The 22,247-nt window shown below is 33.5% G+C and overlaps 1 protein-coding gene across 5 annotated transcripts in view; it reads left to right on the top strand.

The window, feature by feature from the left end:
- The window catches only part of slc4a11 (solute carrier family 4 member 11), a 190,080-nt gene that overhangs the window by 82,998 nt on the left and 84,835 nt on the right, over positions 1 to 22,247 (top strand). For 3 of the 5 annotated variants that reach the window (XM_055005728.1, XM_055005727.1, XM_055005729.1), the window contains exons 2-3: positions 6,316 to 6,366; positions 10,379 to 10,495. In XM_055005728.1, the coding sequence (XP_054861703.1) occupies positions 6,316 to 6,366; positions 10,379 to 10,495 (168 nt within the window). The remainder of the gene's footprint in view (positions 1 to 6,315; positions 6,367 to 10,378; positions 10,496 to 22,247) is intronic. The other 2 variants (XM_055005731.1, XM_055005730.1) reach the window with 1 other exon arrangement.

Below are 22,247 nucleotides of genomic sequence, written 5' to 3'. Positions count from 1 at the left end.
ACATGCCTTTCATCATTCTGCTGCAGGTTAAAAAGAACCTCTCCCATTGTTTCCTCCTCATCCATATGCTAAGCTAAGCTAACCGGCTCCTATTTTGTCAGTTAACATTATATAAATAAAACAAAACGGATTTAAAGATTCTACAAAAGATAAAAAGGTAATTTTACTACTTACATTTGCAATTTCCCATGCTGTCTGTGTAAACACTGCCCGCAGTTCATCCTAAATGTTCCTGAATTATGGTCACATGATGTTGATCACAGCTGAGTCAGTCATGGCAGTATTATTTTTATTTATTTATTTATTTATAGAATCTTGTTAGTGAAAATGGCTTACTTGATTTTATTGTACTATAATTAGTTTCTTAATTAGACATGTAGAGTACTCTGATTTTGATGAAAAAATTACAATTTTAAGCTTATATTTGTTTGATTTTTTTCTGGAAAAACAGCACATCCCAGATGAGTAGTACAAGTACTATCGCAAAGTTGACATTCTTATGATTTTTTCTGCTTTTATAGTTTCTGACTGATAAATGCTGTAATGCTGTAGTTTTTGCATTTTTACTGCTTACATTTTTAATTTTCCGTGTTGTCTAAAATGTTCCTGAATTTCGCTCACATGATGTTGCTCACAGCAGAGGTAATCATGACAGTATTATTTTTATTTGTTCATTTATTATAGAATCTGGTTATAGTGAAAATTGTTTATTCTATGATACAATAATTAATTTCTTAACTAGACAGGTAGAATAAACTGATTTTGACGGTGGGAAAGAATGCGATTTTAAGCTTCAATTTTGGTTTATTATTCCTTTTTTTAAAACAGATGTGTAGTTCAAAGACCGTGGGACAGTTTAGAATCTCTTTGTGCATTTATCTCATTTATTGTTCTTCGTATTTATGACTTATTACATCATGCATATTGCATATTTGTATTTTTTAAGTGCACTACGGGGAGATGCTCCCACCAATTTCGTTGTACAATTTTTGTGTGCAATGGCAACAAAGGCTATTCTACTTTATTCTGTGATTCTTTATGCTTTTATAGTGTCTGACTGATAAATGTTGTCGTTTTCACAAAAAAATAACATACCTTTCGTTGTTCTGCTGCAGGTATTGTGATTCAGGTGGTTAAAACTGCTACTTTTATTCAGCAAATTAGATTTAAAGTGTTAATTAGTCAACCTGGACAGACCCAAACTAGCCTCTCCCTTCATTTCCTCCTCATCCTTATGCTAAGCTAAGCTAACCGGCTCCTGGTGTCTTCATCACATCAACCTTGGAGACCGATCGTCTCATCTACGTCTCTAAACTGATATGCATATTCCCCAAAAAAGGTCAAACTGTTCCTTTTAAACTCTCTGTTTTCCACTGAGATGGTTTTGGTTTGTAGACAGAGTTTATAAAAGCACATAAAAAAAAACAACTCAACATTTCATTAATGATGGCAGCAAAAATAAAAGCACCGGAGAAGGAGATTTAAGAGGAAAAAATGCAAATATTACAAACCTGCGTGGCTTAAACTGTTTTGGGGATAAATGAATCCCTGGTTGTTTAACTCCTGCTTTTTTTCCCCGAATCCCAGGAGTGACGGAACATTTTGTGTAATTAAAACTGCATCCTGCGTTTAAGTGTTTGTCACATCAAAGAATCCCTGGAGGAGCAGAGATACTGTACATCTACACTTCCCTCCTCCAAATTTCACACGACAATTCAACACGCAGGGGAAAAAAGGCTCGATTCTTTGTTTTTAACCCTCCTGTTGTCCTCATTTATGGGCACCAAAAATATTGTTTCCTTGTCTGAAAAAAATCCAAAAATTCAGCAAAAAAAATTCCCCAAATTTCTGAAAATTTGCAAAACCTTCAGGAAGAAAATTCCAATAATTCCTTAAAAGTTTCCCATAAAAGTTTTATTTAAAAAAAAAAAAAAAATCCCCCAAATTTGACAAGAAAATTCTTGTAAATATTTTTAAAAATTTAGCAAAAATCTTCCAAAAAAATCCTAAAAATATCTAAAGTGATTACATATATATCAGTAAAACTTCTATTTTCTTTAAGAACATTCACATAAAAATCAACCAAAATCCAGCGAAATTCGCTGGATTTTGGTTGATTTTTTTGTGAATATTCTTAATAAACATTTTTAACATTTCTCTTTCCCACCAAAAAATTTTCAAAGATTTCCCAAAAATGTTGAAAATGTGGACATTAAAAGTTTCACTGTTAAAATATACTTTTTTCCACATTTTCAAACTCTAAAATGGGTCAGTTTTGACTCGCAGGACGATACGAGGGTCAATGCATTTATTTGTGCTCGTACAGGTGTTTTAGCAGTTTTTTTTAACCCCCAGCTTGTTTCTTTTTGCGAGACATGCTGTTGATCTTTGGTTATTGGCTGCAAAGGTGTCGGTTTAACGTTCAGGAAGGGCCTCGCTACCAGACCTCCCCTCATCCTCCTCCTGCAGCACAACGTCTCAATAACCTTCAGAGTATCTCCATATCTGCCTCCTGTGCCATCGACGTGCTGCACACATGCGCCGGTCTGCATGACAAACACTCCCAAACCCTCTCAACTGTGCATTTTGTAGCGCAGCTCTTCACCAGATTAAGTCTAATTCTAAAATGAGATATCCTCCATTTAAAAAAAGAAGCTCCACTACCGTTGCAAAAACCTGCCTGGAAGCAACAAAAACAAAACCTGACTGTGGATTATCATTCTATGCTTTAAATTCAGGACCTTTGCCGGTGAAAAGAATGTCTGTTGCATAATCGCAGCCTGTTAACATTTTTTACGTCTAATGAACGGCGCCGATAACATTTTTGATTCTCAGCAGTGACACTTTAACCCAGGGGTGTCAAACATGCGGCCCGTGGGCCAAAACCGGCCTGTCAGAGGGTCCGAGCCGGCCTGCAGGACGACTTTAAGTGTAAAAATTACAGAGAAGACATGAACTGCAGACTGTAAATTTGTAAAACTATAAATTTAAAATAATTTCTAGACCACGACAAGTTGTTGAGGGTCTCGTTTTTGTAATATTTTGTCTTGTTTTTGTTGTTTTTTGTCTTTTTTTGGTCATTTTGTGTTTCCTTTTTTCTCACTTTGGTTTTTTGTCTTATTTTTGTCATTTTGTTTCTCGCTTTTGTCATTTTTTTTGTCAATTTTTTGTCTTTTGTCCATTTTTTTGTTGCTTTCAAAATTTTTTGTCAATTTTTTGTCTCTGTTTTGTTTTGTGTCATTTATCTAATTTTTTGTCATTTCGTTTCTTGCGTTTGTCTTTTTGTGTGTCATTTTTGTCTTGTTTTTGGTCTTTTTTTGTCTGACTTTTGTCATTTTTTTCTCATTTCTGTCCCCAGTGTTGCTAACACCCATAGGCACTTGAAAAAATGCTCTAAATATTTATTGTATTTATTTATTTATTTATTTATTTATTTATTTATTTATTTATTTATTTTTTTTTTTACATTTTTTATAAAATAAATAACCAAAGATTTTTTTCTTTTTTTCATTATTTATGGCTTTATAATTTTCCATTCTGCACAGACAACATGACACATGACAACAGTTCTGGGACTTTTAGGATGAGCTGCAGTGTTTACACCGTCAGGAAACAAATTATTGATATAAGTATTAAAATATGTATAACATGTAAAGTCACCATCTTTTTTCCACTATTGGCAAAAACCTTTGGGCGCTTTTTATCAATTTTTGTCAACTAAATTCAGTTAAATTCCATGTGTCATACTGCACAGAAGGCATTTTTTAGGTTCTTTTTACTTCTGGTCATGATTGTTCTGTTTCCATAGTTGTGCAGGACTTTATATTGCAGTGAGAAATGAGTCCACAGTGAGTAAATAAATTTTTAAAAACAATTAATTGATTAATCTCAAAAATGATTTACCTATTAGTCAATAATATAAATAATCCTTAGTAGTTGTCCTGCAGTCATAACTCCCAACTAGCACCAATAATATTCATGTTTCATCCCACATTTATGATCCTAATTTGCATCAGAAACTGTGCTCGATCGGTACCTGATTTTCTTCCCCCATCGTTGGGAGGTTTGTCACGCCGCTATCAGCGTGTTCAGCGAATTTAAATGTAAACTAAAACAGGCTTTATTACCGTCATTACATACAGCCGCTGACAACAGGTGACAAGAGCAAAACTGCAGCCCAAAAATACTTCCTAGTCGCCTGCGGAATTTTAATGAGCAGCGACTCTGCAGTGTTTTCCAGTCGCTGGAAACCGTGCTGCGTCGGAATACGACACGGTGATGAAACTAATTCGTCAGTACTTAAGGAAAACAGCGTCGTTATTCTGTGTTTTTCTTATTGTCGGCTAATCCCAGTCCAAACAGTGTGACAGTCTCTCAAGGCTTCCAACCCTTCGTCCCAGAGCTCGTTAGCTTCTGCTGAACACTTGAATCTTGACAAATCGTCCACCATAATATATCCTCACTGTTGAAATTATTTGCTAAAGCAGCCGTGCACTTATTTTTAGGACAAATGCACCATAAATACACAACGCATTGGTTGTTCTAAGTGTGAAACGTGAGTGTATAAGTAGTGAACTGCAGCGTGTGTCGATGCTAATGAAGGAATCCCACCAACCAGTACAACCATGTGACTCAGTGAGGGGCTTTTCGGTTATTTTTGAACAACAATAAAGCTCCGTGGTACAGAAGAAGAAGATATATTAGGATTTAGATACACATATAATAACTTGTTTGGGTCAATTTGTTGACAAGGACAAAAATACTGAAGATTGTTGGACTTGTTCTGTAACGGTATGAACCCTAAACCTGTTTGTAGGATTGAAATGTATGCCTTTTTCATAAAATTTGTTTAAAATTGCACTTTAAAGCTAAAAGAATGATCAAAATTTCTAATTTCTAACAGTCTTTGAACTAATCGTGCATTGCCAGTTGTGTTCGGTTGTGAAAGTTACCCAAATCTACGCTTACAATCCTGGTATTTAATCAAAATCACTTTTTAAAAAATGTTTTCAAAAAACTGGCAAAAATAAGTAATTTACTATATCCAGAATTGGAAAAAAAAAAAAAAAAAACAATTCTGCATCCTGTGTTGCAACTGTGAAGCTATGATTCATTCAACTGTGACCAAGATTCATGTGACAAAAATTCTGAAACTTTTTGACCAAACTCGGCTTAACTGCAGGCAGTGTTTGCATCATGTTCTGGGCAAAAAATAATAAAAAATACACTCAATTAAACCATTTTTGACTCATCTGCGACCCAAAGTCATGTGAAAAAATGGAAGCAATTAGAAATGTTAATAGTAAAATATCTACAGTGTGTCGAGTCACTTTTTTTCCCCCAATGTTGGTAACACCTGTGGGCAGTTTGAAAAATGTTGTACATGTTAATTCAATTTTTTCCCCAAATTTATATAAAATAATTTAAAAAAGAATTTTAATTAATTATTTTTAATTTATTTTAATATATTTTATATATATATATATATATATATATATATATATATATATATATATATATATATATATATATATATATATATACACATAATTATTTAATGTTTATTTTTTTAAATTTTCCTTCATTTATTAGTATAATATACATGTATATATGTATGGCATTATAATCTTGTCATACTGGGCAGAAAACATGTTTAATTTGTCTCTACTTTTAGCCATAGTTGGTCTGTTTCCAGAGGTGCAGGACTTCATATCGCAGTGAAAAATGAGGCCACAGCAAAAACTATTAATTGATAAGTCAAAAATATGGTTTACATAATAGCCAATATTGTAAATAATCCCTTTGAAAAATACAAAAAACAAATATTCTGAAAAAAAGTCAAGATTTTTTCAGTTTTTAATGATTTCTAGCATTTAAAGATGCAGGACTTTATATTGCAGTGAAAAAACAGTGAGTAAAAATATGACAGTAGCCAAAAAACATCTAAAACCTGCTTATATTTCAGATATTTAATAAAGACAAACTATCACAGCATGGCCGCCTCCTGTGCTGTTTGTGCGCTTGATGTGAGATTAGCAGCCGTTGCTATGCCTCATAATGACCATTAGGGGGCAGACACCTTCATGAGTGGGTGACTGAATGAACGCTAATTGATTGTGGGTGAATGCAAGAGTGTTTTCTGCTCCCACGGTGGCTAAAAACAGCTGTACTAATGGTGCATGTTTGTATTTAGAACCTTTTCTCACAGCAGCAGTTACTGTGTAAAAATACCAAATAATTGCTCCCTGCCAGACAAGCTGCTGTTGCCCGGATTCACCTCACTGATTACTGTCTTTCTGCTTTTTGCTCTTGCAGAGGCGCCTCCCTCTGGGATGTCCAAGAATGGATACTTCTTTCAAGAAATGGGTGAGTGAGCCGCCACCAGGAGACGATAAATCTTTGTTTAAAATACGGAAAACAAACTAAGAAATAAAAGGTATATTTCCTGAGCATTGTGCCGTATATCCACAGTGAAAGACTTAAAAAAAATCCTCACCCGGCTCTCACACTTGGCTGCATTTGGATATAAATAATGAACTTTGCTCCGGCTGTTATGATAACGGCAGTTTCACTACCTTCAAGCCAAGGAGAGGCGTCCAATTAGTATGTGCAGCACAAGCAGTCAGGACACAATCTACTTGCATCGGATCTCCCCGTCTCCCCCGGCCAATTATTCCCCTCCTGCAACACGACGCCGATTCGCTCAGCAGATTCGCAGAAGGCCCCCTGCTGCCGCTGCTGCTGCTGCACATAACTGTCTTTTTCAGGAAAGCTTTTATCAAGACGCAATTACATTATTGTGAGTGTTAAACACCACTGTCGACTTAGAGGTTCATTAAGAAAAGACACGTCTGGAAGATCTTTAAATGCACTTGGTGACCAAAAAATGCACAAAAAGGCAGCTGTGCATCATCTTTGAATGATTCTGACAATGCAAAAGCTTTAAACTCTTTCCAACATGTCTCTAAAAGTAGCTGCAGGTCTTGTGAAGGATGCACATTGAGCTAGTTGCACATTTGTATTCATTGGTCACAGTTACAAGCTGCAAAATTCATCAATCTATTGTATGAATCACATTGTAAATAGACATTTTTATGCAATCAGCTCCATATTTCTGAGTAATAAAGGGCATATTTGCAATTTAATTTTGAAAATGACCAGAAAATTGTTTATTTTAAACAGCAACAACAACAAAAAAAACATTTTTCAATGCAAACTTTCTAGAAATTTCTCCTAAATTGATGCCGTTGCATTTTTGGAAAAGAAACCATCATTTGACTAAAATAAATAAATTGCAGACTTGTAGTTTAATTCTTTAAAAATGTATGTACATGTATATAAAATTGCAAGATGGTTAAAAAAAAACACAACAACTTTATTTTATCACAAACTTTCCCCTAAATTGATGCCATCATATTTTTGGAGGAAAAGAACGTCATTTTGCTGCACATAACTGTCAGTTCTGTAGCATCTCTGAGTGATTCTGACAATGCAAAAGTTTAAAATAGCAAAAGCAGCTTTTAAAGGAAGCACATTAAACGAGCTGCAGGCTTCTATCTACTGATACGTGCTGCAGAATTCATTCATTTATTGTGTGAATGACATTGTAAATAGAGGTTTTAATGCAATCAGCTCCATATTTCTGAGTGATGAATTGCACATTAGCAGTTTAATTTCTTTTATACACATATGTAAAATTGCAGGATGGTATTTTTAATTGGAAAAAAAATAGCTTTTGTCTAAATTGATGCATTTTTGGAGAACAAACTGCAACTCCTGCTGCACATAACTGGCAGCTGTGCATCGTCTTTGAGCGATTCTAACAATGCAAACGTCTAAACTTTCTCCCTGCGTGTCTCAAAAGCAGCTGCAGGTCTTTTGAAGGATTCACACCAAACTAGCTGCATGCTTCTATTCACTGGTCACAGTTATGTGCTGCAGAATGAATCAATTTATTACATGAATCACATCATAAATAGAGGTTTTATTGCTATCAGCCCCATATTTCTGAATGCAGAAGCTACATTATTACATTACTTTGGTCAAAATTAATAACTCTGTAGGATCTTTAGGCACTTTAATGTGTATTATGGTCTGTTAAAGTAGCATTTTATGTTATGTTTTGTAGGATTTTAGGCCCTAATATGTAAAATCACAGCATAAATAACATTACAAAGTCTTAATCCTTTTCTTATGTTACTTTAGTTTCATTAATAATAATTTTTTTTAACTTAAAAAATGCTGTTCTCTTTAATGTAATTCAAGAAAAACACTGACTGAAGTTAACTAACTTAATCTTGTTTATGTTGCATATTTAGGATCTAATTTGTTAGTTTATTGTGTAATTTGACTTTTTCTGTTTTACGGTAAAGCAATCATTTTCATTTAATAATAATAATAATAATAATAATAATAATAATAATAATAAAGTTGAACTGATAAGCAGCCTGAAAAGAGTGTGCAGATAAAACTGCAGGATTTTTTTTAATGTAAAAACAAGACAAACTTTTTGATTTCATCGAGTGAAACCGTCGCTGGGCTGCATCGTCCTCTCTCTGAAGGTGATTTGAAAGTCAGCCGGTAAGTCTGAGGCTTCGGAGGGAAGCTGAGGCGAAGCGGCGACACGGCGAAGGTTCAAATAATGTCAGGTGCTCAGGGACGATCCTGATGCAAAGACAAAGTGAACGGACTCGAAACGGGGAGCCTCCTCGCCGAGAAGGTCAGCGGATGAAAGAGCAGGAGGACGAGGCGCTGCTGGCTGGATGGTATTTGGAGCCGCTGGTTACCATGGGATGGATTCAGGGTTGCTGTGTCAGAGAGAATAGGATGAGTCATACGAAGTGACTCCAGGCTGCTGCTGCTGCTGCTGCTGCTGCTGCTGCTGCTGCTGCTGCTGCTGCTGAGACCATTACACAGCAAAAAAACACTATCAGCTCCACGTTTACCTGTTGATTCATGACACACTGGTCTGACTCAGTTTCTTACATTTTCTTTTCCAATTTCAGACATTTTTTTGGGTGTAGGAATAATTAATACTGCAGAATATATAATAATAATAACATAATACTAACTATACTCCGCCGAGGAACACAGTGGAGTTCTGTGACAATCGGCGTGCGTTTGTCTGTCTGTTATTCCGTCTGTGCTCAACATTTTGGTTGATTTTTATGTGAATGTTCTTAAAGAAAACATTAAATGTTTTACTGATATATATGTAATCACTTTAGATATTTTTAGGATTTTTTTGGGAAGATTTTTACTCATTTTTTGAAAATATTTACAAGAATTTTGGGGGATTTTTTAAATAATTTTTTTAAGGGAACGTTTAAGGAATTATTGGAATTTTCTTCCTGAAGGTTTTGCAGTTTTTCAGAAATTTGGGGAATGTTTTTGCTGAATTTTTGGATTTTTTTCAGACAAGGAAGCAATATTTTTTAGTGCCCGTAATTGAGGACAACAGGAGGGTTAATACATTATTAAGACAGTTATTTTGCAAATAATTAATGCATCATGATTCATAACAGTAGCATCTGAGTCTTAATATGTATTATAGTCAGGTAAAGTAGTATTTTATATGATTTTCGTTCGGTTTTATGCCCTAATTTGATTTTTTGAGTGCATCAATGCAGCTTTTGCCAGTTAATCTGTCCTGCTATAATTATACAAAAGGTCTAATTTATGTAAGTACATTTCATTTTGAAAAGCCAGCTATTTCACAAACCCTGATCAGTAGCTTTTAACATGTTTGAGCTTTTACTTTGAAAGTGCATCAATCAGCCAATCAGCTGTGAGTCACTGGTTGGTTGCAGTGAGCAGAGCAGGTTCTTGAAGTTTCTGCTGTAAAATATATCAGAGCTACAGGGTTCCAAAGATGTCTGGTTTTGGCAGCTGTCCGACCCACTTTCCCATTCATTTCAATGGGGATTTTTTTTTTTTTTTTTTTTTTGTAACAGATTTCGTAAAAACCGTACAACGAATCACTACCAAAAGTCATGGCACACCTTCATCTATCGAGCCAAACATTTTAAAGTTTAATTTATATGGGTTTTCTCAAAGCTGTGGGAAGAGTAAGGCGTTGAAATTCGTCTCTGAAGATGCTAAGTGAGCTTCAGTGTTTATACGTTGGTACATTTAATTAGAGATCAACCGATATGTTTTTTTTGTTTGTTTGCTTTGTTGCTTCCGGCTGATACCAATGACTAATGATGCTTCAGTGATTATGCATTACTAATTCCTGCACAGTCTTGAAAGATGCTTGTTTTTTCGGGACTCTGCGGTTACTTCGACTGCAGAAATCGGTGCTAAATCCGTGTATTTTCCCGGCCTGAACGGAGGCCGCTGAGGTCCAGGAGGTGACCCTGTGCTGTTGTGTCCCCAGAGCAGCGGGAGGCGGAGCAGGAGGAGGGCAGCGAGGGCCGAGAGGAGGGACAGGACTCGCCGATCGCCTGCGGAGATGACATCCACCTCTACGACAACCAGATCAGCCCTGGGCCGGGTCAGTACCGAGCAGAGGAGGGAGGCAGCGGGGGTTAGAGTGTGCACTGGGGATAAGAAAAGAGGAAAAAATAGAAAGAAGCCAGATGAAGCGATTAGGAAAGAAAGATTTTGGGGGGGAGAGGAAAGCAGGAGGAAGAAACAGCTAGAAAAATGATTGAAAAAGCAAGAAAAAAAGGTGGATGAAGGCAAAGACAGCAAGATGGTGGAACTGAAGATACGTGTTTGCAAGAAATTTACCTTTTTTAGACAGATATTTTGTATTGAATATGCAAAAATCTGTACAATATGCATCCACCAATCAGTGATGCACAGTATAGCTACAGTCGGAAGCAAATAGTTAGAAAAAAATGTGCAAAAAAGCCAAGAGCCGGCAGAAAAGGTGAATGAAGGCAAAAGGATGGAGGACTGAGGGAGGATAAAGGAGAAGAGAGTGGGGTTTGTTTGCAAGAAATTTACTTTTTTCTGTTTTAAAATCATGCAGCTTATATTAAATATGCACAAAACTGTACAACATGCATCCACCAATCACTGATGTAAAGCACACGGTAGCTGCAATCTATAGCAAAAAAGTAACAAAAAGACATAAAACGGCACAGAAAAGGTGAGTCAAAGCAAGAGGCAATTAGAGCAAAACAATGGAACTGATGGAGAAAAGATAAAGGAGAAAAATGAGATGTGTTTGCAAGAAATGTACCTTTTTCAGACAGAAAACTTACATTAAATATGCAAAAAAAACTGTGTAATATGCAGTATAACACACAGTAGCTGTTGTCGATAGCAAATAAGGATGACAAGAACATGTGGAAAAGCAAGAAATTCACTTTTTTCTGTTTTAAAGTCATACAGACAAGTTATATATGCAGAAAACTGTGCAGTATCCATCTACCAGTCAGTGATGTACACAGTAAAACACACGGTAGCTGCAATTTATAGCAAAAAAAGTAAGAAAAACAAAGCAAAAACTTTACTTTTTTCAGTTTTAAAATCATACAACTTATATTAAATATGCACGGAACTGTATAATTTTCATCCACCAATTACTGATGCACAGTAAAACACATGGTTGCTGCAATCTGTAGCAAAAAAAATGAAGGAAAAAAACACATGAAAAAGCAGAGAGGAGGCAGAAAATGTGGATGGAGGCAAAGAGAGGAAGATAATGGAACTGATTTCTTTGCACACATTAACATTTTTCTTTTCCAGCTGTATCTCAGAATTGTTCAAATATTAAGCACCTGAAAGCTCAATCTCATATTTTTTGAACACATTGGACCCTAATTTACACTTTGCACCTTTTTTTTGTTATTTGGCATTTCAATAATGCAAAATAATAACTTTCTTCACATAAATTCTCCATTTTTTCATTTGCATTAGCCGTTGGGGTTTGATTTTCCAATTAAGTTTGCATTTGATAGTCACGAAAAGTCATGAGGTTCAACAGACAAATCACAAAAATACTCAAGTTTTCAACATCAGAATCTGCTTGTGGCTGAAAAAAATACAAATTTCAGGAACACTAGAAAGACAAGGATGAAAGTGAATTCTCTCAAACTAGTAACTGCAGCAAGGTGTAGCACAATGAATGAAAATATCCAAAGTGTTGACAAGAAAGTAATTTTTGGAGGTGGGTGAAGCATGGAGAGAAGTTAGAGAGGAAGGAGAGGGGCTTGTTTGCGGGAAATTTACTTTTTTTCAATTTTAAAATCATGCAATTTCTATTAAATAGAAAACTGTACCGTATGCATCCACCAGTGATTGTGATGCACAGTAAAGCACGGTAGCTGCAGTCGATTGCAAATAGATGAGAAAAAACAGTGAAAAAGCAAAAAAAATCCTTTTTTAAAAATCATACAGATAAATTATTCATGCAGAAAGCTCCACAGTTTCCATCCACTAATGTTGTTTGCACATAATTAACTTTGTTGTGTTTTAAAAAAAAAATGCTTATGTAACTCAGAATCGTATGAATTTAAAGCACCTGAAAGCTTAGTTTCATCATTTTTTAAAGAATATAACCCGAGTAACGTACTTTTCTTTCCAAATTTATACTCTGCATCCCTCCTTCTATGTTGAATTCCTCTCAAACTTTTCATTGCAGCAAGTTGGAGCACAACTGTTGACTAAAAACTATCTTTGAATTTGCATGAAGACGAAGGAAACAACGCTTGAGAAATGATTAAAAAGCTGAAAGGGTTGCAGAAAATGTGTGTGAAATGGTGGAACTGATGGAGTAAAGACAGAAGGGAAGAAGTAGGGGTTTGTTTGCAAGAAATTCACTTTTTTCTGCTCAAATATTAGTCCTCTTATTTTAGTCAGAAAAACACTACAAATGTGAAGTAATAATCTGCACTCCATGTCAGACCTGTTCATGTTCAGATGGACTTTCTTTTCTTGGTTTTACTTCACAGTTCACAGCATCATCCAGCTGTTTTCAGCTCTGATAAACCCTCAGTTTGTCACCTGTCCAGCACCAAACAGCAAAAAGGCAAAACTAAAAACCTTCTGGAGGAAACTGGAGCATTTAGCAGCTTTTAAAGAGTTTGTGCAACTCTAAAAAGCACAAATATTAGACGTAGACTCATCAAATTGACAGAAATGTGACTCAATATCAGCATTTCTTATGTAGATGTAAGCATCAGATTTGTGTTTACATCTTGTCGCATTACCTCCAAATCACCAAATAAAGGTTTAAAGTGGGATGTTTTGGAAAATTACTGTAACTGCTGAACACAAAACACCTTCAAATTATATATAATTTTGGGAATACCAGAGTTTGTTCACATTTTTAAAAGAAAAGCACAAATGTAGCAGCTTTTATAGCAACAGAAACTCAGACATTCTTTTAAGTTTAATTCTGGGAGTCCAAACTTCTAAAATCCAACCTGAGATGAAATATTTCTCCTTTGGTGGACCTCAAACCTTTTTCCCTCTGATCTCTTTCCTTCAAACCCGAAGCAACCGGCAGACAAACATGCAGAGCGAGTTCAAAGTCGCTGCACGAACACGAAATAGTTACCCTGAGAACAAAAAATAGCATTAAAATATAATGATATATTTATATATATGCACTGTGTGCATTGTGTGCTGCTCTTTTTCTTCATAATGTTTTTCTATTTGCTGCTGTTGCATCATAAATTTCCCCACTGCAGGATCCATAAAGGTTTAACCCTGTAAAGCCCACTGTTGCAAAAATACATCAGTTTTATTTTTCTTTAATTATTATTTCTTTATTTATACCTAAAGAATTCTATATTAATTTTGCTAATTTTTTTCTATATTTGGGTTTTACAGATTTTATGTAATAATTTGTTATTATTATTTATATCTAAAGAAATCTGTTATTTTTACTATTTTTCTATATGTGTGTTTTATAGATTATATAGAGAGAATATTTTAAATTTTAAAATGTTTTAATTCTCATTTTTTTTTAATTTATATATAAATAACTATTTATTATTTTGCTATTTTTATATTTGGGTTTTACAGACTATATATGCATATATAGAATATTTTTTAATTATTATTTTTTTATATTTATATATAAATATACATATATAATTTTGCACATTTTTTCTATATTTGGGTTTTCAAGATTATATATAAAATATTTTTTTAGTTTCATTATTTATTTATAAATATATTACATATACTATTTATGCTCAATTTTTTTCTAGATTTGGCTTTGACAGGGTCTATCTATCTATCTATCTATCTATCTATCTATCTATCTATCTATCTATCTATCTATCTATCTATCTATCTATCTATCTATCTATCTATCTATCTATCTATCAAACAGATAATTTAGCAGGAATTTAACACAACATTGTTTTTGCAACAAATACAGAACTTCTCATGCAAAATATGCAATAATTATTTTTACATGTAATTATGTTGGATATGATGATAAGTCTGAGTTAGTGTATGGCACATTTTAGATCTTACATGAATAAAATGAAGGCCTTCTGCAACCAATGACTGGATCTTGAGTGGAAAAACAATCAGTTTAGCAAGAAAATCTAGATATTAAAAAAGTGCAACACTGTCAGCTGTCTCTCGCAGTCGATAGCCTCCTCTGCTTTTCAAAACCTCGCGATCGATATCACTTGGGGCTTTTTGGAAATGTTCCGTATCGTAGCGTGAGGCAGATTCTTCAAAGAGGAATCATTCTGGAAGAAAAGCAAAAAGGAAAAGTTCAAAAAGCACCAAGTTGAGACTCATTTCTGAGTCCAGGTGTTGGCTCGACAGACGGCTCCTCGGCTGCAGGTGCGGATGATTTTTGACCCCGTCGCCGGAAACCCCGACGGGTCAACAGGTTACCGTTGCCGTGGTAACAGCCACAGGTGCACCGTGGCGGGGTGCTGGAGAGGAGATGTGACAGGTGAGCGGTTGGCTCAAGCTGGTTCTCCATACATAGTAACACTTAAGGCATCTGACAAGAGAACCAGAGTGATGAGAACAAGTTAGAGGAGGAAACAGCCGCGGAAAGTCTCCACTCCGGACGCCAGGTCTGAAATAAAAACGCAAAAGACTCGGTGTTATGTAAACTTCACTACAGAGCAGATCGTTTTCAGCTGGGAAGGTTGATTTCTGTGGCAAATCCACAGAAATACGGATCAGAAAATCTGTTTTCCAAGTAGTCTGTGGATTTTATTTAACTATTACTCATTAGTTTTATTTTGAAATAGAATAATTATAGACTCGTTACTTTTACTTTTAAATAGGATGATAATAGACCAGTATAGGTGGAAATCTATTATACGGAGGATAATGTGACAATTCTACAATTATGCAACAAATACTGCTTCACTGTTTCTTCTAAAACGCTAAAAAAAGAGGCTTTTTTGTGTTTCCCCTTTGTGGCTGCCATCTTTACTGAAAGGAGTCCTGTGCAAACCAGTGATGAGGTTCTTTTGAATTTCGTTGCTCTAAATATGACTTACTGTGACTTTTTTTAGGCGAATCTTTTTCAGACTAACCCCCCCCCAATTCTCTGCCATTTACAGATATACTAAAAATCACACAAATCAGCATCACAGTTAGCTGAAATAACAACCTGTAGCGACAATAACAGTCCATTTTATATCATATTTCTACGGAAAACAACAATGAAACGCATTGATTGTGTGTCAGAAATAATAAGAAAATATGAATAAGATGAAAAAGCTCCAGGGGTTGTAAAAATACACGCAGGAAATATATGTGTGTGTGTGTGTGTGTGTGTGTGTGTGTGTGTGTGTGTGTGTGTGTGTGTGTGTGTGTGTGTGTGTGTGTGTGTGTGTGTGTGTGTGTGTGTGTGTGTGTGTGTGTGTGTGTGTGTGTGTGTGTGTGTGTGTATATGCATACACACACAATTAAAAAACATTAATTTCAACACATAAAACCACACTGTAAAAAATGTCCTGTTTTAAAAAAATGGTTAAAATCTGGCAGCAGAAAAAAAACATTTGAAGAAATGGTGCAATATTATAACATTCAATAACTGTAGAGGCGGTAAGAATACCATCAAATATCCTCTTATATCTTGTCTGTATGACTATTTTAGAGCGGTTTAACACCAAAATCTCATTCAGTCTGTTAAAATACAACACAGTAAGCTGGATAACACTTTCTAAAAAATAGAGAATTTCTCTTTTTGATCAATCCAGTTATTTAAACCTCTGAAGTCCAAAAAAGTGGGTTAAAAATGCCTGCTGTCTGTAAAATAGTCTAAAAATTACACCTAATTTGCCAGAAACAGCCAGAAACTGTGACACAATCGTCAAATTTCCAACGGTCCTTGAACTTATCATTTGTTACGTGCTGTTTGAGGTGGAAAATGAACCAAATCTAAGCTTATTCTTTTCATTTCAACCTTGACTTCTTTTTGAGGCCACTAGTCACTCAACTGTAACCAACAATCACGTGCTAAAAGTACATAGAATTTTATAGTACTATTACAAGGTTTGGGGTTTAAAAAGCATGTTTTTTTTTTTTAAAGCATTCACTTTACAGTCACTGGCAAAATGAGCCAGTGACTGTAAAAATGGAAAGAATTGGTGGATTTTTAACTTTCCAATGGTCTTTGAGCTTCAAATCACGATAGTCCATCAAAATCGCTTTATTATTATATGCTTTTCAACTTCACCCTTCTTTTGAACTTACTTGTCTTTGAACATCTGAGACGTCCAGATCTGTCTGGAAACTGGACTGTGAGGTGTGAAGGAAATGTTATCTTTAAAAAAGCTTTCAAAATTACCCATTCATCACAGCCAGAAACTGAAAGAATCTGCAGATTTTCTATTTTCCAACAAAGCGTCACCAGCTTTTTTGTATTTTTGAATTTATGTCACAAACTAATATTTTATTATTCTGTGCTGGTGGATTCCGTCCAGCGTGTCGAGGACTTTTAATCACATCCTGAAAAGGAAGCAGCTCAGTGATTACATCCGACCAGGAGACAGCAGCTCCTACCTTAATCTAATTTACTAAACATCTGTGTGTTGTAATTAATTCATTTCGCAGCCGATATTTAACTGTGAGGAGAAAACGTTGTCAGGCTTTATTTTAGTTCTGCTCTCCTGCCTGTTTCCTGGATGACTGTTCAGTTTCGACCTTTACGATGTCGCGCCTGTTGGATGTTTAACTCTGCTACAGCAGCTGTTATATATTTTATAACGGCTTCCAACTATTGAATCGATAAAATGGATTAGAGCAGCTAAAAATATGACTCTGAGAAACAATAACAAAACAGGATTGTACATCAGAATAAAGAAAAAAGTATGAATAAGATGAACCAGACACTATAAAATGATCTGTAGTCAATGCAAGCAGGAAATAATTACCTAAGACTACACTGTAAAAAACAAAATCCATTTAATAAATTGACAAATATGTGATAAAATGTTGGAATACTATAATCTTCAATAACTGTAAAAACTGTAATAATAATGTCTGGAAAAAATTATTGTAAAATAAAAAAAATTAAAGACAATAAAACGGTCTAGTTTTACAGTTAGACATAAAAATAAAAAGCAAAAAAACATCTATATATGTTTGATGTGGACATAAAGTCATTATTTACAGATTTTTTAAAACACTTTAATTAAATAAATGAGTAGTTCTTACCAAAATGCAAAATGTTGTTCCTAAAAAATGTAAAAAGTGTCATTAGACAGACAGACCAAAGTTGTAAAAGAATAAACTAGCATTTGTTTAAAAAAAAAAAAAAAAAAAGAAAAAAGATGATAATAATAATAATCTTCATTTTTGATGTGAATTTAATTGACAGTTTTGGCCTTTTTTAAAATAGTTAATTTTTTTTGCAAACGTCAATATCTTTTATATATGACTACTTATTATCTGTAATTAAACACGAAACTGTAAAAGAACAAATTAATTTTGATGTTATTATATAATACAGATTTTTGATATGAACAGTATGTACAGTTTCCACCTGTTGTTTTACAGTTAACACGTAAAATAAAAAGAAAATAAAAAATTCAAGTAAAAGTGGTGAAACCATCGATGCGACAGTTTCAACCGAGTCAGACGTACTCTGCAGCTTCAATCCTAAACTGCAGCCTTTGCGAGTTGAAAATTGCGTTTTTTTCAAATCAATTTAGTACTGATTAATTGTCCAGCCAAATCTAAAGCTCAGAAAAGTTCTCAGACGTGACCAAAACGTAACTTTAGTGCCTTATTCTGCAATATTTTGATTTAGAAAAGTCTCAGAGTATTACAGACAGTACCATGTAGAATATATTGTTAATTATTCCTCCTCTTCTCTTCAGACTGACTGTGAAGTGATCTGTTCCTAACTAGGGGATAAAATCAACAGTAGCCTTCATGAAAAAATAATAGAAAAGTTCATCCAAAGTGCAGCTGAAGCCGCTGTGAGTCCCCGTTTGACAAAAGTGGCAGAAAATCTCCAAAATTTCTGTCTTTTCCATACAAATGTTGCCTTTTTTTGCTTCTCTAAATGGCATTTTTTACTGAGAGAATGAAGAAATGTTAAATAATTTCAACAAACTCTGAGTTTGTGTCAACGCCAAGTAAATATCAGTTTCCCATCATGTTTAATTTGTGTTTTAGTGCTAATATGAGCATCTGCAGCCCCCTGCCACGACTGTACATGAGTCTTATGATCTAACATGATCTTATTTTTCTATTATCTGTCCGATCCGTCAGTCACAGATTTAACCAAATGTGCTGTAAGCTGCCGATGCTCTGATTTGTTTGTTATTTTATCGCTCTGACTCCATCTTCTCTGTTCATGTCAGTTGAGAGAAACTCCGTCGTAAAGCCATCAGACGCCCTCCCTAAGTAGAATTGATACGGTGATTGTGTTTCTGCCAGCGCTGGGCTCGGTTCCATTTCACTTCAGTCGATTTGACCGAAATGCTGGAGAGAAAAGAGTCATGAGGAAGGACGAAGTGGAAATGTAAAGGTCATTATGTGACCTCTAGAAGTCTGAGGGAGGTCTGGATCAGGAGTGAATAATGAGTTGGTTTCTCATCTAAAATAGGTTTAAAGTTGGATTTTACTCTCATTTTTCATGGACAGGATTAGCTGTAAATGAAATATAGAGGAGTCAGAGTGTAGTTCAGTGTTTCTAAACTCAGGTCCAGACAGATTTATCGTATTAAATTAGGATTTTAACTACGTTTGTGACACTGAATTGTTTGCTTCATTGAAAATTTTAGTTTTCTGATTCCAAAGGGAACATCAGATGTTTGTTGTGCACAATTTGTAAAGATAATGCACCACTTTTACATTAAATGATATAGAATTAGAGCTTTTCACCTTTTTTATCCACCACTTCACTTTAATGTGGTTTAATGCACCAGGTTTGTTTAACTGCTGTTCATTCACTCTTAGTAGTAGAAGAGCTGCACTATTTTGAAATGTTCAGAAAGTTCAAAATGTTGAAATTCCTTCCAAAAAACTCTTTTGTTGGGTTGGGAGTCCATTCTGACCTAAACAACAACAACAACAACAAGAATAATAATAATAATAATAATAATAATAATAATAATAATAATAATAATAATAATAATAATAATAATAATAATTGAAAATAAAGTCATTCTTATTTTTTAGTAATTATTTTTGCATTAGAGATATAAAATAAGTATAACTATATTTTAATTTTTTTTTTCTATTTTTACTCCCAAACAGAAGAAAAATATTAGTGACAATGATTATGGATATTATTCTAGATAAATAAAATGGAAAATAAAGTAATTCTTACTTTTTTAAAAATAATTACTTTCCTTTAGAAATATAAAATAATAGCAATAATATTTATTGTATTTATTTATTTAGATTTTATTTTATTATATTTTTACTCCCAAACATAAGAAAATTATTATTGACAGTTATTGTAGATAATATTATAGATAAATAAAATGGAAAATAAAATAATTCTTAGTTTTTAATAATTATCTTTGCTTTAGAAATATAAAATAATAGCAATAATATTTATTCATTTATTTAGATTTAATTTTGTTGTATTTTTGCTCCCATACTTAAGAAAAGTATTTTTGACAATTATTATGGATAATATTTTAGATAAATTAAATGGAAAAGAAAGTAATTCTTATTTTTTTGTATAATTATTTTGCATAAAAATAATTTTTAAAAGTTAAATAATAAAGAATAGGTATTTATTTAATGAAATTATTTAATAAAATTAAAAAATATCTATTTTTAGCTCATTTTACAAAATAAATGAAAGAATTATTTTTTTTTAATTAAAGAAAACAACAAAATAACAAAGATTTTTTTCCCATTCAGGCAATAATAATGTTGAGACATTTGTGCACAAATCTCTTGATCGAATGTCCCACGAGATCTTAATTTGATTAAATATACAAAACTAGTCCCTAAAACTGGCATAAATATCTTCAGTATTGTTCAAAAGAACTTTATAATTAAATGCCAAAAGTAATTAGAACTTAGAATAATTGCCTAGTGTGTTTTCAGAGTTTGTCTTTTAGACCCCAACTGAAAAAAATCCAGTAGATTCTGTATATTATGTAAATATTAAGATGTTTTAAAATGGTTTTATATTGAATTAAAATAAACCATCATAATACAGTTTTATTCCTTTATGATAAAATGAACCCAGCTGGCTATATTACAGCTTATATCTGTGTTGAATTATTTAAATAAGCTCAGTTACACTCCAGGAAAATCTTTCGAAGTTATTCAAGGTTCCTCCAGCAGCTCTGTTCTGTCTCTGAATGGAGCTGTTTTATATTCCTCCAGGAGCCTTGGAGCAAAAACAACAACGTTCCTTTAGGCTCTAATTCTGATACAGTAGAACAAGACGATGGTTCATAGTTCAGTTTGACTTGTTCCCTCCAAATACCAGCAGTGTCGCATAAAAAATAGGGGTTTTTTTGCGGTTAAATCCTATCTAACATCCACCAAATGTTAGAAATTTACAAATTAAATAGAGTTTATTAATATACCCACATTTCCCCTTTTAACATGGAATAAAATATTAGTTTTTTAAACATATTGTGGAATTAATTAATGAATTTTTTCCCTAATAACGTTAAATAAAATTATAGATTTGCAAATAAGCTTATCAATATACATACATTCTCCCATTAACACATTTTTTTCTTATTTTCCCCGATAGGATGAAATAAATTCATCATTCTGTGATCTTTTTATGGGTAACTACATTGTGCAACAACCTGAAAGTGACGTATTTTATATGACACATAAAAATTAAGGCTTTTAATGTGGAGGATTGGTGACATTTAGGAGGAAATCTGAAATCTGTTTAATAAGGTCAGTATCTGCTCTGATCTGTTCAGTGAATCCCTGCTGGTTTATAGTTTAACAGATTAAACCTCAGAAATAAAAGGCACAGAATGGAAGAGAAAATAATCTTAAAGCAAGAAAAATGCAAAACTGAACCTCTGGCGTTTTTATGGAAGTTAAACTGAGCTTTTTTCTGTCACCCTTAATGAAAAAATGCCCACATTTTATAATTACCAGTTATTGATCAAATAATTCATCAGAAATTAAAACATGCCTGTTAAGTGTCACACATTCTAATCCCTGCATCTGTAAAATAATTGAAAATAACTTGATGACTTGATCATTTTTACTGAGCTAAATACAATTCAGATGTGTTATTTTACAGTCAAAATTTGTACGTTTTAACCAAATTTAAATATTTATTATGATTCAATCCTGAGATTTTTTTAAAATTAAAATAATAGCAAATATCTGCAAAATAATGACTTTTTTTTACTGAGCTAAACGCATTTTTAAAAAAAACAATTGTAATTTTGCAGTCAAAAGTTGTAAAAGAAGGAAATATTACTTTACTATTACTAAAAAACTGATTTCTGGTATGAACATTATTTCATTATTTAGACTTTTTAAAATAATTGTATTTGTACTTTTTCTGTTTGTTTGTTTTTGCCCATTTTTTATATGATCATTGTTCAATCCTTCAAATTTTGTAAAAATTTCAAGTGATTGCAAATATCTGTAAAATAAAGATAATTTTTATTGAACTACTTGCAAAAAATATATAGTTTTACAGCCAAAAGTTAAGTAAATAATTTTAACGGCAAATATCTGTATAATAATTCCAATTTTTACTAACAGAAATGCATATATTGTCTAATTTTACTGTCAAACTGTTTAAAAGAACAAATTATTACAAATTATATCATGTTTTGACCAGTGTTTTTGCATTTATTTTTTTACAAAATTGTATTATTTATCAATTTTTAACCCTT

This window comes from Amphiprion ocellaris, chromosome 20 (genome assembly GCF_022539595.1).
Source record: "Amphiprion ocellaris isolate individual 3 ecotype Okinawa chromosome 20, ASM2253959v1, whole genome shotgun sequence".
NCBI lineage: Eukaryota > Metazoa > Chordata > Actinopteri > Pomacentridae > Amphiprion > Amphiprion ocellaris.
Note: the sequence above shows the minus strand (reverse complement) of the source record. Positions and strands in the feature narration are given on the sequence as shown.